The following is a 16,847-nucleotide window of genomic DNA, read 5'->3' as shown; positions in this document are numbered from 1 at the left end:
AATTAGCATTTTTTTCAATGTGGTATCTTATATTAAATTTTCTTACAACATATTTTCTCATTATTAGAGGTTTTTAATAAAAACAATCATATAAAGTTAATGGGATTTTTTTAATACTTTTGATTTTCTTCGGTTGTCACATTTATAAATCTTTAAAAAAATATTTGGCAAAAGAAAAATAAAAAGACACGGTCATTATGTTATAAATGAAATTCAGTCAATTCACTTCATGTAATATATATATTATAAATAAAAACATAACATACTATAAAAATATTATAAATAAAAACAAAATGTGATAGATAGTTTTTAAAATACAATAAAAAATAAAGACGGTACACTTTAAAGTTTTATACAAAAGGTTGGTAATTTACAACTTATATCCAAAATATCAAAATATAACAATCTATTAAAAACACCAAAAGAACAAAGACTTCATACTAATCTCTATTATCTTCAAAAACAACAAAATAATAACATTTACACATCTTTAAACGCATAAACAAAAGTAGCTTATACAAACTATTTAAGTCGGAATGATGAATACATCTATAGTATGTCTATAACTAAAAGCTCATAAACAAACTAAATAAGCAATTTGTCGATTACAAAAAATAAACATCAAAAAAATAGAAGCTCTGTCTTCTTCTTTACCTTTCTAGATCTGAAAATTAAAATCAAAAACTAAACTCATATATCAAACATTTAACCGTAACCAATTTTTGTGTGAGAGTGATAAAAACGCATATGCCAACAGCTTTACGCACTTTATATTCATTAGAAACCAAGCTAAGATTGAAGATGAGAAGTTCATTATTAAGATCATAAAGCTAAAAGAGAATCAGTATTCAAATAAAACATCTTCCTGCAACCATATTAATTAATATCGTCCCCAAGATATGGACTTGACCCTTGAAATCCTAAGACAGCTATTAAAAGCAATGACAAGTTCCAACGCATCCAACTTCACCTTAAACTCAAATGTCCATATTGGCTAAAATAAACGTAATGCTAATACATAACAAATTTCAAAACACTAACCTTCAACCTAAAAACTCAAACCTTCATCGTGGGAAAAAGAAATGAAATACAAATACAGAGGCTTGACCACACAGTACATTAGCATTCTCCTCAAATCAAATCTCGATCTGAATCTTTGGGATTACTTAAAAAGGGATTAAATTATTTCTTTGATTTGGTCAGATTTAGATCTTTATTTTTGGAAGAAAAAAATATACGAACCATCTTTATTCTTTAGTTTTGTCATGATAGAATCAGAGTTGAACATGGGCTCTTTAACCTTCTTTCAAAATCCATTCTCGAGAAAATAAATCCATAAAACAAATGAGTATCAAAAACCAAAATACCTTTTAAAATAATGCAATAAAAAGGGAGTGAACAATAAATAACTCTAATCCAGCTCTTTATGCAAACAAAAAAAGGGCTTGATTTTGACCTTGATCTGCTTGGTGAGGCTAGGGTTTTTCGAGAGAAACCCGAGGATGGGAATGCTGGGGTTTATGGAGAGCGCCGACAGGTATGGTGGTAGTCATATGGTGGCAGGATTTGTTGCCTCTACGACAATGTATTTTAGGGTTTGTGGGGAATCAAGAAGCATATTCTTAGATTCAATTTTTGAAATGAAGATTCGAGTGTGAGAGTGTCTTTGACTCTTTGTATGTGTTATCAGGGTGAAGTATATGCACTGTTGGATTAGAATACTTGATCAACAACCCATAAACAAAAAAGAAAACTGATTTGGTAATACGAGTGAATGCATTTTCCAATTTGGCGATCCGAGTGAATGTATCCTCCAACCGTGTTGCTTTTAACTTCATGTAGTAGAGTGTTGTACATCAGGCATTAAAATTTGTCTTTAAGACATTTATTTAAGAGATGCTTTATTTTGTTGTACATAAGGCTTAACATGTTGCATTTAAGACATTGAAGATATATCCCTATTCTAATAAAAGAATAGGTTTAATCTCCTATTGACAAGTGTCATACAATTAGAACTTCTCATTAATGTTATATATCATCTATCATGCCACTTGTCAACCTATTAATTATTCTTTTCAAATTTTCACTCTAATTACATTAAATTAATAATTGATTATCCATTTCAAATTATAATTTTTAAATTTCCCACTCTAACTATATTAAAATAAAAATTGATTCTTTATTTTAAATTTTAAATTTTAAATTTCTTCACTCTAATTATATTAAATTAATAACGTTACATTGAAAAATAAAATAAAATTAATAAGGTGATATAACTTCACGTATTTATTTAAATCAACGATTATAATTTTATATAACTAAAAAAATATCTTTTAAGTAATAATTTATTTAAAATAATTGATTAATAATTCTGATTTTTTAATATGAAAATTTAATTAATTTTATAACTGTGGTTCTCACGGGTTATTGTATTATAATATATATATATATATATATATATATATATATATATATATATATATATATATATATATATATATAAATGTCAATTTTTTTTTATTTTGTTTCTTGTTTAATAATATACATACTTTTTGATGTTTTTTTTGGTTTTAAATTTGATGTTTGTGTATATGTACAAAAACATAATGTATGCACAAAATTGTTCAACTTGAATCAACATATTTTTTTGTTCTTCTTGGTGATATAACCCTGCCACTAACAGAAAAAGCCGATTCTGAAACTACCGTAGAAGCTTGGGAGCTTAGTAGATCACGGGCCATAGCGGCTAGAATCGGAAATTGGGTTTCCTTTCCTTTCCACCAAGCCAAAATATCAAAATTTTCAAACTCTTGAACACTCATTTGTGACAAGAAATCGGAACCAATGTACCTTCCGAGCTCGCTACTAGGGGTGTTAGACCGAGCTCGTTTGGAATTTTCATTCCTTAAAGTATTATAGAGCTGAATTGTTTCGTTATTTTGGTGAGAGGTGGATTCGGATGCCTCCGTATTTTGCATCATGTCATTAATGTTTGTTGAACCATATTTTGTTAAATAAACTTCAAACAAATTTTGAAAAACTTTGTTAAATTTTGAAACTTCGTTTGATGCATAATCTATGTCATTATCCAATAAACCCAAATCGTAACAAATATTTTCAATTAGTAGATCACGGGCCATAGCGGCTAGAATCAGAAATTGGGTTTCCTTTCCTTTCCACCTAGCCAAAATATCAAAATTTTCAAACTCTTGAACACTCATTTGTGACAAGAAATCGGAACCACTGTACCTTCCGAGCTCGCTACTAGGGGTGTTAGACCGAGCTCGTTTGGAATTTTCATTCCTCAAAGTATTATAGAGCTGAATTGTTTCGTTATTTTGGTGAGAGGTGGATCCGGATGCCTCCGTATTTTGCATCATGTCATGAATGTTTGTTGAACCATATTTTGTTAAATAAACTTCAAACAAATTTTGAAAAACTTTGTTAAATTTTGAAACTTCATTTGATGCATAATCCATGTCATTATCTAATAAACCCAAATCGTAACAAATATTTTCAATTAAAGTCTCAACCCCCCCCCCCCCCAATATTTAGAGTCGGATTCAAAGCGGCACAACAAGTAATAATGGGAGGCATTTCTTCAATGCTAGTTAGTCCATCTTGCAAATTAATGATATGTGCAACACATCGACTATGAAAAAAACACCATCGCAATTGGTTTATATTTTAGTTTTAGTTGTCGAACCAGTACGGTGTTGTTTGATGCACTATCAAAAGATATTAATAAAACCTTTCTTTCAAGTTTATAAGTTTTGATCACACAATCTAAAATTTTAAATAAATTTCTATCGGTGTGCGGATACTAAACAATTCAAACGTAATCGTACGCTTCATCATTACCCAATTATTTGGATTAATCCAATGAGCGGTAACACAAAGGTACGCATTCGGTGAACCGTGAGGAGCCGTCCAAACATCACAAGTTAAATTCACACCGGTTTCTAAAGATTGAAATCCTAAAATCATTTCATTTTTTGCAAGTTTCCACATTTCAATACAATTACGTCTAATAGAAGTACGACTCACATGTCAATATCATGGTTAGAGAGTATCTTGGGTGAGTGAAGTCAATCGTTTCTTGTCGAAGTGGTCAAAAGACAAGCATTATTGAATCACGAACTTCGTCATCCTATCCCGAACTTTAGCCAAATCGTAACTCCACAATGTTGTATCATTCACCATTGTTGTTTGATTATGTACCAGCCCAAATTTCACCACGGGGCATCTCTTGGTCATATGAGTTTTCAATGTCGAATTCTCATCTTCATTGAAAAAAGCATCACATTTCTTGCATCGCGCTTTTCTTGGACCGCTCGACATTACACATAAATCAAAATTGCACCAAATAACCGGATTTCTATTTGTTTCTTTGATGCTAACAACTGTAAGATTGTTTGATGAATCTCCAACACCAACGGAAGTCGAATCAATTGCTTGAATTAATAGCGTTTTTTTTATCTAAGACTGGTTTTTTGAGGTTTGGTTAACCCAATATATCTATTAGCTATTTATACTATCAAATATTGGTGAATATTGCCAAAAGGGACCCAAAAACGAGATTGCAACAGCCATAAAACGGCTATATAGCCGGTAGAATAAGACAAAAAAAGGGCAGATTACCCCTTCTCGAAAAACCGGTTCAAAACCGGTCCAAAACCGGGTCGACGTAAACCGGTCCCAACGGTTGGAATGGAGATCCAGCTCAAACTGGCAGTTCGGTTCATGGCTGAACCGGTTCAAGGCTAAACCGGTTTTCGGATCGGAGGCCGGTTCGGTTCATGAACCGGTTTTTTTGCACACGCCTAGCCCCGCCCACATCTTTTCTGCACTCTTAGTGGGCTCACGGGCTGCCACTCCAAAATTCAGTATTCAAAGAGCCCAAAACTCGTGGAGGAGGAATACGACAGATTGGATCACTGGAGGCCGATGATGAAGTCCAAGAGATATTGGGAGGGCCGGAGAGGAGGCGCATCAGCGGCAGAGGCACCGCCGAGAGGATTAACGGGAATGTGGTTTCAGGAATCGATACAACCATGTTTTCGAATAGCTTCATCATGAAAAAGCTCGTCTGAGTCAAAAGAATCATGATTGGCATTGATGTTTCACCAATAGGGTCTAAAATCGACTCCAAAGCGATTTAATTTTCCGATTCCGCCGTAAATTGAAATTTTCTTTTGCTCTTCTTTGAGACGAACCTTAAATCGTAGCCCCATCAAGCCCTATATTAATCAAGATTCGACAAAAAATCTGCAAGAGAGTAAAGATACGACCAAAATTAATCAAGATTCGATAAAAAATCTGGAAGAGAGTAAAGATACGACCAAAAGAAAGATTAGGGTCATCAGAATCTATAGAGTAAAAGGAACGAGAACTTTACCAAATTGCCCAACAATTATGGGATATGACAAGGCATGGGAAGCCAGATACATTATAAATGAAATCTTTTTTTCCATGGGAATAATCAACAGAACCGCTTGGAGCAAACTTCTCTCTTCACAGTCAAAATCTTTTGCACCATTTTCATTACCAAATTCCAAGAGTACATATAGGTCACCGAAGTAGAGAAACCTTGCTTTTTTAATAATGTCTTGAATATAGAGAGAGGGTCTTTTGAAAATGAATGACCTTATCTGTGAAAGAAATCAATTTTATACAAGTGTGTTGAAAGTTCAGCGTCTGAGGATGATGTCTATCACTCATCCGTTTGTCAGCATCATCTGGGTTCTATGAGCGACCCAGTTTTTGGAGTCGTTTATGAAGGCTTCGTTCATGGTATGAAAATAGTTGGTGATCACCATGTATGTCCACTTCAGGATATATACATTAATTCTACTGGTATGTATTCTGGTTTTAATAGTATTACACCCCTGTAACTTTTTGATGCCATATAAAAAAGATGTAGCTCTTGTGTGTATTTTATTTTACTTTGTAATTTTCCCTCTTATAAAAAAAGGATTTTATCTTGTCTTGTAAAGACATGCAATTAACTATGCGCTGCTTAATTAGTATTGGGGAAATATCTTCTATTGAGCATAAGTTAATATAAAATTACAAAATAACAACAGTTACTATACACTTAGAAGAACATATATAAATGTTACGTAATATACACTTATACTGTAGGACGGAAGTCAATGCCATATACAATAAGACCTGACATATTTCCTTCGAAACATGTCAGTTTTAAATCCATAGGTACATACTCATCATTATGCATGTTATCAACGTTAGTTTCCCACACTATAACCTCCATCCATTCATCTTCTCTCTGTTCTGGAATCCATTTGATTCTGTCCAAATTCACTGTGCTTGGGTACCTGAAAGAAATGATTTTGGTTCTTTCCTTTCTATGGGGTACTAAATCACGAGCCTTCACTGGGCACTGGAGCCCATGACATTTTTTTGAAAGTTTGAAGACAAGGAAACAAGCATAGGTTGTATCTGATGAGAGCATTTTGGTCTCAATGTCACATTTGATACGAAAATCCTGGTGAGATAGAATCTCAACAACCTCTTCAAATCTGCACCTACATTAATTAAGTCTTATAAATATCAGTGATTCCATGAAATCTGCTAAAGTAAACCTGAGATGAAAGGTGTAATAAAGTAAACCTGGATTCAGTTGGAGGGTTGCACAACTTTATATTTGAAGAGTTGTATATAATTGCTTTTGCAGGTAGCATATGACATCTCTTCCCGTTGACTTTGCTTAGGGAGAATAACTGTTCATAAAAGAGTTACAAGTTTATCATTATGATACCACAAGAATATGTAATTAATTTATCAAGTTGAATTTGTTTTATGAAAAAGAAAAACATCAGACCGTTTCAGCATTGTCAATGAGAATTCCCTTGAAAAGAAGTAAGCAGAGCTCTACACTTGAGGCAATTTGGACATTGTTTCCAGACCTTTTAATAATTTCTTTATTATCGGCTATCATTTGTTCCACTGAGTCCATCTCCAACTTTGTTTTCAAGACTCCTCCCATGTTTGTTCCATCCTTCATCTTTTTATTTTGTTCTAAGTCCACCTATAGACAATTAGATGACCACGAAATGACATTTTTATACAAATTTCCCCAAAATAAATACAAAAAAGAAGAGAGGTACACTAACTATTTGATTTACGCTTGGGATGACCTTAAACTCTATGCCTTCAACAAATATCCCCCCTATGCCACAATGATACTTTGAAAAGCTTTCTAGTAACATTCTATACATTCACCATGAGCATTCTAAATTATGTACATTATAAAAGAATAAAACTATAAATTCGGATAGAATATGGTAAACAATAAAGAAGTGAAATTTTTCTTAAGTATATAATACAACCATTCTGATAGAATATGGTAAACAATAAAGAAGTGAAATTTTTCTTAAGTATATAATACAACCATTCTGATAGAATTGAACCTTTGTATGTAAATTTGATCAGAATAAAACTATAAAATCAGATGCAACCACTCAATTTACTTTTTAACGTCAAATAATCAACTATTTTGTGTACACACTCAAACATTCATCCATTCGATTTCCTAAACACTCAAACATTCATCCATTCGATTTCCTAAACAACTATGAAACGAAATACAATTGAGTGGGAAGAGTCAATTTAAATGATTTATCACACATTTTATTCTATACTGAGTTTCTTATATGAAAACTAAGGTCTGTTCATTTTATGAGAATAAATATTACATAAAATATATGTTACTAATAATTCTGATAGAATACATGTTATATTACAGAATACATTCTCGCAGAATATGGCATAATACATAGAATATGACATAAAAATAGAATACATTTTGACATAATACATAGAATATAACAGAATCCATGTCTAAGATTACTAGAAACTATGTTTTAACTATGGAATTAGTCAATTACCAAGAATTTGGCTTGAAACATCTCTTATGCATTCTATCAAACACCTTTTGTGCATTATCCAATTGTCCTAGCTTTAATCTGCAAGAATGATACCGTAAATATTCTCCCAGAATGGTTCTGAATATTCTTAAAAAGTATGAAATTAATTCAAAGAAATCAAACTAAATCATCATGTTTATGGAATAACTAATCATAAGCAAAGTCAAAATAGAGAAAATAAAGACCTTATTAGACTAACAACAGATCATATTAACAAAACTACATTGGCTAATTTTCAAATGCGTATAAATACTTGAATTGACGAAATATTTGATTCAAGCATTTTAACAAACAGTTGGCGGACAAAAATAGAGGCCTTCTAAATCTGAAACTATGTGTGCAAAAAATAGAAATTTCTTTGCCGAAATCAACATTAACAAATATGATTTCGTAATAAATTTATGAGAAAAATAAATATGGAAAGAAAATACTCAAAATACATACCTTCAACGATGATGAAAGTAAGCTTCAAGCATTGGAAATCGATTTAACGAACTGGGTTTTTAAGAAACCAATTGCTTTGCTTATTTCACTTTGATTTTGAATGTTTATGCTGTGATTTAAACAAATTGATTTTGCTGTTGCGATTTGGATCGAGTACGCACCGAATGGTTAAATGGTGATTGCGATAATGGTGGTTCTGGACGTCGAAGCCAATATGATGGTGGTTCTATACGATTTAAAGAAAGAGAGGGGATCGATGGTGGTGTATAGATTTGTAAAACTGATAACCTAAATTAATGGGATATTAATTGATTTTGTTTTATTTTACCATAATTAATTATAGTGTAGATTACTATTATACCCTTCTATTATTTATGATAATTTAATTATTTCCTCAATTCTCATTGGTTCTTACAAGCACACAATAGTTGCTAGAAACATTTGAACCTAACTATCTCTCTCTCTCTCTCTCTCTCTCTCTCTATATATATATATATATATATATATATATATATATATATATATATATATATATACATATATATATATATACTAGTAAGGTACCCGCGGGATGCAGCAGCGCCACTTAGTTTTTTTCGGCGGATTATTTCCATGTGGCGGACAATTCTTTTCGACCTTTTGCCGAATTGTTTTGTGTCGGATGGTTAATTTCAGTTTCTTGGTTGGTGTGTAGCCCTTCAATATGGTGTGCATCGAAAATTATTCATGTTGAATATTTTATTTTTAAGAATATTTGTTGACGATTATTTTTCTTTAAATAGGCTATTACCTGGTAAAAAGAAAATTATTTTTCAAATTTAGAATAAAAAATAAATATGTTATAATTTTGGTTAAACTCTTGACAATAAAAACCTTTGTTAAGTTGTTTTGAATTGATTTTTTGGGAAATAGATTTGAATGACGATTAATTCATTTTCTAAGGCTGTTTTGGTTTTTTTCTTTTTTTTCTTTTTTGGATGGGTGCTAAGTTTGCAATTAGCATTTTTTTCAATGTGGTATCTTATATTAAATTTTCTTACAACATATTTTCTCATTATTAGAGGTTTTTAATAAAAACAATCATATAAAGTTAATGGGATTTTTTTAATACTTTTGATTTTCTTCGGTTGTCACATTTATAAATCTTTAAAAAAATATTTGGCAAAAGAAAAATAAAAAGACACGGTCATTATGTTATAAATGAAATTCAGTCAATTCACTTCATGTAATAAATATATTATAAATAAAAACATAACATACTATAAAAATATTATAAATAAAAACAAAATGTGATAGATAGTTTTTAAAATACAATAAAAAATAAAGACGGTACACTTTAAAGTTTTATACAAAAGGTTGGTAATTTACAACTTATATCCAAAATATCAAAATATAACAATCTATTAAAAACACCAAAAGAACAAAGACTTCATACTAATCTCTATTATCTTCAAAAACAACAAAATAATAACATTTACACATCTTTAAACGCATAAACAAAAGTAGCTTATACAAACTATTTAAGTCGGAATGATGAATACATCTATAGTATGTCTATAACTAAAAGCTCATAAACAAACTAAATAAGCAATTTGTCGATTACAAAAAATAAACATCAAAAAAATAGAAGCTCTGTCTTCTTCTTTACCTTTTCTTTACCTTTCTAGATCTGAAAATTAAAATCAAAAACTAAACTCATATATCAAACATTTAACCGTAACCAATTTTTGTGTGAGAGTGATAAAAACGCATATGCCAACAGCTTTACGCACTTTATATTCATTAGAAACCAAGCTAAGATTGAAGATGAGAAGTTCATTATTAAGATCATAAAGCTAAAAGAGAATCAGTATTCAAATAAAACATCTTCCTGCAACCATATTAATTAATATCGTCCCCAAGATATGGACTTGACCCTTGAAATCCTAAGACAGCTATTAAAAGCAATGACAAGTTCCAACGCATCCAACTTCACCTTAAACTCAAATGTCCATATTGGCTAAAATAAACGTAATGCTAATACATAACAAATTTCAAAACACTAACCTTCAACCTAAAAACTCAAACCTTCATCGTGGGAAAAAGAAATGAAATACAAATACAGAGGCTTGACCACACAGTACATTAGCATTCTCCTCAAATCAAATCTCGATCTGAATCTTTGGGATTACTTAAAAAGGGATTAAATTATTTCTTTGATTTGGTCAGATTTAGATCTTTATTTTTGGAAAAAAAAAATATACGAACCATCTTTATTCTTTAGTTTTGTCATGATAGAATCAGAGTTGAACATGGGCTCTTTAACCTTCTTTCAAAATCCATTCTCCAGAAAATAAATCCATAAAACAAATGAGTATCAAAAACCAAAATACCTTTTAAAATAATGCAATAAAAAGGGAGTGAACAATAAATAACTATAATCCAGCTCTTTATGCAAACAAAAAAAGGGCTTGATTTTGACCTTGATCTGCTTGGTGAGGCTAGGGTTTTTCGAGAGAAACCCGAGGATGGGAATGCTGGGGTTTATGGAGAGCGCCGACAGGTATGGTGGTAGTCATATGGTGGCAGGATTTGTTGCCTCTACGACAATGTATTTTAGGGTTTGTGGGGAATCAAGAAGCATATTCTTAGATTCAATTTTTGAAATGAAGATTCGAGTGTGAGAGTGTCTTTGACTCTTTGTATGTGTTATCAGGGTGAAGTATATGCACTGTTGGATTAGAATACTTGATCAACAACCCATAAACAAAAAAGAAAACTGATTTGGTAATACGAGTGAATGCATTTTCCAATTTGGCGATCCGAGTGAATGTATCCTCCAACCGTGTTGCTTTTAACTTCATGTAGTAGAGTGTTGTACATCAGGCATTAAAATTTGTCTTTAAGACATTTATTTAAGAGATGCTTTATTTTGTTGTACATAAGGCTTAACATGTTGCATTTAAGACATTGAAGATATATCCCTATTCTAATAAAAGAATAGGTTTAATCTCCTATTGACAAGTGTCATACAATTAGAACTTCTCATTAATGTTATATATCATCTATCATGCCACTTGTCAACCTATTAATTATTCTTTTCAAATTTTCACTCTAATTACATTAAATTAATAATTGATTATCCATTTCAAATTATAATTTTTAAATTTCCCACTCTAACTATATTAAAATAAAAATTGATTCTTTATTTTAAATTTTAAATTTTAAATTTCTTCACTCTAATTATATTAAATTAATAACGTTACACTGAAAAATAAAATAAAATTAATAAGGTGATATAACTTCACGTATTTATTTAAATCAACGATTATAATTTTATATAACTAAAAAAATATCTTTTAAGTAATAATTTATTTAAAATAATTGATTAATAATTCTGATTTTTTAATATGAAAATTTAATTAATTTTATAACTGTGGTTCTCACGGGTTATTGTATTATAATATATATATATATATATATATATATATATATATATATATATATATATATATATATATATATATATAAATGTCACTTTTTTTTATTTTGTTTCTTGTTTAATAATATACATACTTTTTGATGTTTTTTTTGGTTTTAAATTTGATGTTTGTGTATATGTACAAAAACATAATGTATGCACAAAATTGTTCAACTTGAATCAACATATTTTTTTGTTCTTCTTGGTGATATAACCCTGCCACTAACAGAAAAAGCCGATTCTGAAACTACCGTAGAAGCTTGGGAGCTTAGTAGATCACGGGCCATAGCGGCTAGAATCGGAAATTGGGTTTCCTTTCCTTTCCACCAAGCCAAAATATCAAAATTTTCAAACTCTTGAACACTCATTTGTGACAAGAAATCGGAACCAATGTACCTTCCGAGCTCGCTACTAGGGGTGTTAGACCGAGCTCGTTTGGAATTTTCATTCCTCAAAGTATTATAGAGCTGAATTGTTTCGTTATTTTGGTGAGAGGTGGATTCGGATGCCTCCGTATTTTGCATCATGTCATGAATGTTTGTTGAACCATATTTTGTTAAATAAACTTCAAACAAATTTTGAAAAACTTTGTTAAATTTTGAAACTTCGTTTGATGCATAATCTATGTCATTATCCAATAAACCCAAATCGTAACAAATATTTTCAATTAGTAGATCACGGGCCATAGCGGCTAGAATCAGAAATTGGGTTTCCTTTCCTTTCCACCTAGCCAAAATATCAAAATTTTCAAACTCTTGAACACTCATTTGTGACAAGAAATCGATACCACTGTACCTTCCGAGCTCGCTACTAGGGGTGTTAGACCGAGCTCGTTTGGAATTTTCATTCCTCAAAGTATTATAGAGCTGAATTGTTTCGTTATTTTGGTGAGAGGTGGATCCGGATGCCTCCGTATTTTGCATCATGTCATGAATGTTTGTTGAACCATATTTTGTTAAATAAACTTCAAACAAATTTTGAAAAACTTTGTTAAATTTTGAAACTTCATTTGATGCATAATCCATGTCATTATCCAATAAACCCAAATCGTAACAAATATTTTCAATTAAAGTCTCAACCCCCCCCCCCCCCCCCAATATTTAGAGTCGGATTCAAAGCGGCACAACAAGTAATAGAGGGAGGCATTTCTTCAATGCTAGTTAGTCCATCTTGCAAATTAATGATATGTGCAACACATCGACTATGAAAAAAACACCATCGCAATTGGTTTATATTTTAGTTTTAGTTGTCGAACCAGTACGGTGTTGTTTGATGCATTATCAAAAGATATTAATAAAACCTTTCTTTCAAGTTTATAAGTTTTGATCACACAATCTAAAATTTTAAATAAATTTCTATCGGTGTGCGGATACTAAACAATTCAAACGTAATCGTACGCTTCATCATTACCCAATTATTTGGATTAATCCAATGAGCGGTAACACAAAGGTACGCATTCGGTGAACCGTGAGGAGCCGTCCAAACATCACAAGTTAAATTCACACCGGTTTCTAAAGATTGAAATCCTAAAATCATTTCATTTTTTCCAAGTTTCCACATTTCAATACAATTATGTCTAATAGAAGTACGACTCACATGTCAATATCATGGTTGGAGAGTATCTTGGGTGAGTGAAGTCAATCGTTTCTTGTCGAAGTGGTCAAAAGACAAGCATTATTGAATCACGAACTTCGTCATCCTATCCCGAACTTTAGCCAAATCGTAACTCCACAATGTTGTATCCTTCGCCATTGTTGTTTGATTATGTACCAGCCCAAATTTCACCACGGGGCATCTCTTGGTCATATGAGTTTTCAATGTCAAATTCTCATCTTCATTGAAAAAAGCATCACATTTCTTGCATCACGCTTTTCTTGGACCGCTCGACATTACACATAAATCAAAATTGCACCAAATAACCGGATTTCTATTTGTTTCTTTGATGCTAACAACTGTAAGATTGTTTGATGAATCTCCAACACCAACGGAAGTCGAATCAATTGCTTGAATTAAGAGCGTTTTTTTTATCTAAGACAGGTTTTTTGAGGTTTGGTTAACCCAATATATCTATTAGCTATTTATACTATCAAATATTGGTGAATATTGCCAAAAGGGACCCAAAAACGAGATTGCAACAGCCATAAAACGGCTATATAGCCGGTAGAATAAGACAAAAAAAGGGCAGATTACCCCTTCTCGAAAAACCGGTTCAAAACCGGTCCAAAACCGGGTCGACGTAAACCGGTCCCAACGGTTGGAATGGAGATCCAGCTCAAACTGGCAGTTCGGTTCATGGCTGAACCGGTTCAAGGCTAAACCGGTTTTCGGATCGGAGGCCGGTTCGGTTCATGAACCGGTTTTTTTGCACACGCCTAGCCCCGCCCACATCTTTTCTGCACTCTTAGTGGGCTCACGGGCTGCCACTCCAAAATGCAGTATTCAAAGAGCCCAAAACTCGTGGAGGAGGAATACGACAGATTGGATCACTGGAGGCCGATGATGAAGTCCAAGAGATAATGGAGGGCCGGAGAGGAGGCGCATCAGCGGCAGAGGCACCGCCGAGAGGATTAACCGGAATGTGGTTTCAGGAATCGATACAACCATGTTTTCGAATAGCTTCATCATGAAAAAGCTCGTCTGAGTCAAAAGAATCATGATTGGCATTGATGTTTCACCAATAGGGTCTAAAATCGACTCCAAAGCGATTTAATTTTCCGATTCCGCCGTAAATTGAAATTTTCTTTTGCTCTTCTTTGAGACGAACCTTAAATCGTAGCCCCATCAAGCCCTATATTAATCAAGATTCGACAAAAAATCTGCAAGAGAGTAAAGATACGACCAAAATTAATCAAGATTCGATAAAAAATCTGGAAGAGAGTAAAGATACGACCAAAAGAAAGATTAGGGTCATCAGAATCTATAGAGTAAAAGGAACGAGAACTTTACCAAATTGCCCAACAATTATGGGATATGACAAGGCATGGGAAGCCAGATACATTATAAATGAAATCTTTTTTTCCATGGGAATAATCAACAGAACCGCTTGGAGCAAACTTCTCTCTTCACAGTCAAAATCTTTTGCACCATTTTCATTACCAAATTCCAAGAGTACATATAGGTCACCGAAGTAGAGAAACCTTGCTTTTTTAATAATGTCTTGAATATAGAGAGAGGGTCTTTTGAAAATGAATGACCTTATCTGTGAAAGAAATCAATTTTATACAAGTGTGTTGAAAGTTCAGCGTCTGAGGATGATGTCTATCACTCATCCGTTTGTCAGCATCATCTGGGTTCTATGAGCGACCCAGTTTTTGGAGTCGTTTATGAAGGCTTCGTTCATGGTATGAAAATAGTTGGTGATCACCATGTATGTCCACTTCAGGATATATACATTAATTCTACTGGTATGTATTCTGGTTTTAATAGTATTACACCCCTGTAACTTTTTGATGCCATATAAAAAAGATGTAGCTCTTGTGTGTATTTTATTTTACTTTGTAATTTTCCCTCTTATAAAAAAAGGATTTTATCTTGTCTTGTAAAGACATGCAATTAACTATGCGCTGCTTAATTAGTATTGGGGAAATATCTTCTATTGAGCATAAGTTAATATAAAATTACAAAATAACAACAGTTACTATACACTTAGAAGAACATATATAAATGTTACGTAATATACACTTATACTGTAGGACGGAAGTCAATGCCATATACAATAAGACCTGACATATTTCCTTCGAAACATGTCAGTTTTAAATCCATAGGTACATACTCATCATTATGCATGTTATCAACGTTAGTTTCCCACACTATAACCTCCATCCATTCATCTTCTCTCTGTTCTGGAATCCATTTGATTCTGTCCAAATTCACTGTGCTTGGGTACCTGAAAGAAATGATTTTGGTTCTTTCCTTTCTATGGGGTACTAAATCACGAGCCTTCACTGGGCACTGGAGCCCATGACATTTTTTTGAAAGTTTGAACACAAGGAAACAAGCATAGGTTGTATCTGATGAGAGCATTTTGGTCTCAATGTCACATTTGATACGAAAATCCTGGTGAGATAGAATCTCAACAACCTCTTCAAATCTGCACCTACATTAATTAAGTCTTATAAATATCAGTGATTCCATGAAATCTGCTAAAGTAAACCTGAGATGAAAGGTGTAATAAAGTAAACCTGGATTCAGTTGGAGGGTTGCACAACTTTATATTTGAAGAGTTGTATATAATTGCTTTTGCAGGTAGCATATGACATCTCTTCCCGTTGACTTTGCTTAGGGAGAATAACTGTTCATAAAAGAGTTACAAGTTTATCATTATGATACCACAAGAATATGTAATTAATTTATCAAGTTGAATTTGTTTTATGAAAAAGAAAAACATCAGACCGTTTCACCATTGTCAATGAGAATTCCCTTGAAAAGAAGTAAGCAGAGCTCTACACTTGAGGCAATTTGGACATTGTTTCCAGACCTTTTAATAATTTCTTTATTATCGGCTATCATTTGTTCCACTGAGTCCATCTCCAACTTTGTTTTCAAGACTCCTCCCATGTTTGTTCCATCCTTCATCTTTTTATTTTGTTCTAAGTCCACCTATAGACAATTAGATGACCACGAAATGACATTTTTATACAAATTTCCCCAAAATAAATACAAAAAAGAAGAGAGGTACACTAACTATTTGATTTACGCTTGGGATGACCTTAAACTCTATGCCTTCAACAAATATCCCCCCTATGCCACAATGATACTTTGAAAAGCTTTCTAGTAACATTCTATACATTCACCATGAGCATTCTAAATTATGTACATTATAAAAGAATAAAACTATAAATTCTGATAGAATATGGTAAACAATAAAGAAGTGAAATTTTTCTTAAGTATATAATACAACCATTCTGATAGAATATGGTAAACAATAAAGAAGTGAAATTTTTCTTAAGTATATAATACAACCATTCTGATAGAATTGAACCTTTGTATGTAAA

The 16,847-nt window shown here is 32.2% G+C and overlaps 1 protein-coding gene and 2 long non-coding RNA genes across 3 annotated transcripts; all 3 read right to left on the bottom strand.

Annotated features, from left to right (window-relative positions):
- Window positions 1–6,023: 6,023 nt before the first annotated feature.
- Window positions 6,024–6,744, bottom strand: LOC145116768 (uncharacterized). Its single transcript, XR_013712292.1, has 2 exons — window positions 6,634–6,744; window positions 6,024–6,548 (listed from the first exon to the last, which is right to left on the bottom strand). It is a non-coding gene; the product is annotated as an uncharacterized LOC145116768 (long non-coding RNA).
- Window positions 6,745–6,969: 225 nt separating this feature from the next.
- LOC145112067 (uncharacterized) lies at window positions 6,970–7,187 on the bottom strand. Its single transcript, XR_013710432.1, has 2 exons — window positions 7,137–7,187; window positions 6,970–7,051 (listed from the first exon to the last, which is right to left on the bottom strand). It is a non-coding gene; the product is annotated as an uncharacterized LOC145112067 (long non-coding RNA).
- Window positions 7,188–15,424: 8,237 nt separating this feature from the next.
- LOC145116267 (F-box protein At2g02240-like) lies at window positions 15,425–16,582 on the bottom strand. The gene is made up of 4 exons (XM_079052623.1): window positions 16,538–16,582; window positions 16,246–16,452; window positions 16,035–16,144; window positions 15,425–15,949 (listed from the first exon to the last, which is right to left on the bottom strand). Exons 2-4 carry the CDS (start codon window positions 16,426–16,428, stop codon window positions 15,535–15,537), a joined length of 708 nt encoding a protein of 235 aa, XP_078908749.1. The 5' UTR covers window positions 16,429–16,452; window positions 16,538–16,582; the 3' UTR covers window positions 15,425–15,534.
- Between the last annotated feature and the right edge of the window lie 265 nt (window positions 16,583–16,847).

This window comes from Lactuca virosa, chromosome 5, assembly GCF_052849685.1.
Source record: "Lactuca virosa cultivar CGN04683 chromosome 5, Lactuca_virosa_CGN04683_v6, whole genome shotgun sequence".
Lineage (NCBI taxonomy): Eukaryota > Viridiplantae > Streptophyta > Magnoliopsida > Asterales > Asteraceae > Lactuca > Lactuca virosa.
This window is presented reverse-complemented; position numbering and strand designations above follow the sequence as displayed.

Coding starts and splice junctions, on each gene's coding strand:
- LOC145116267 (XM_079052623.1), bottom strand. CDS start 16,428: ATGAAGGATGGAACAAACATGGGAGGAGTCTTGAAAACAAAGTTGGAG. Junction 16,145..16,245: donor TCATTGACAATGGTGAAACG/GTCTGATGTTTT, acceptor TTTTATGAACAG/TTATTCTCCCTAAGCAAAGT. Junction 15,950..16,034: donor AACCCTCCAACTGAATCCAG/GTTTACTTTATT, acceptor TAATTAATGTAG/GTGCAGATTTGAAGAGGTTG.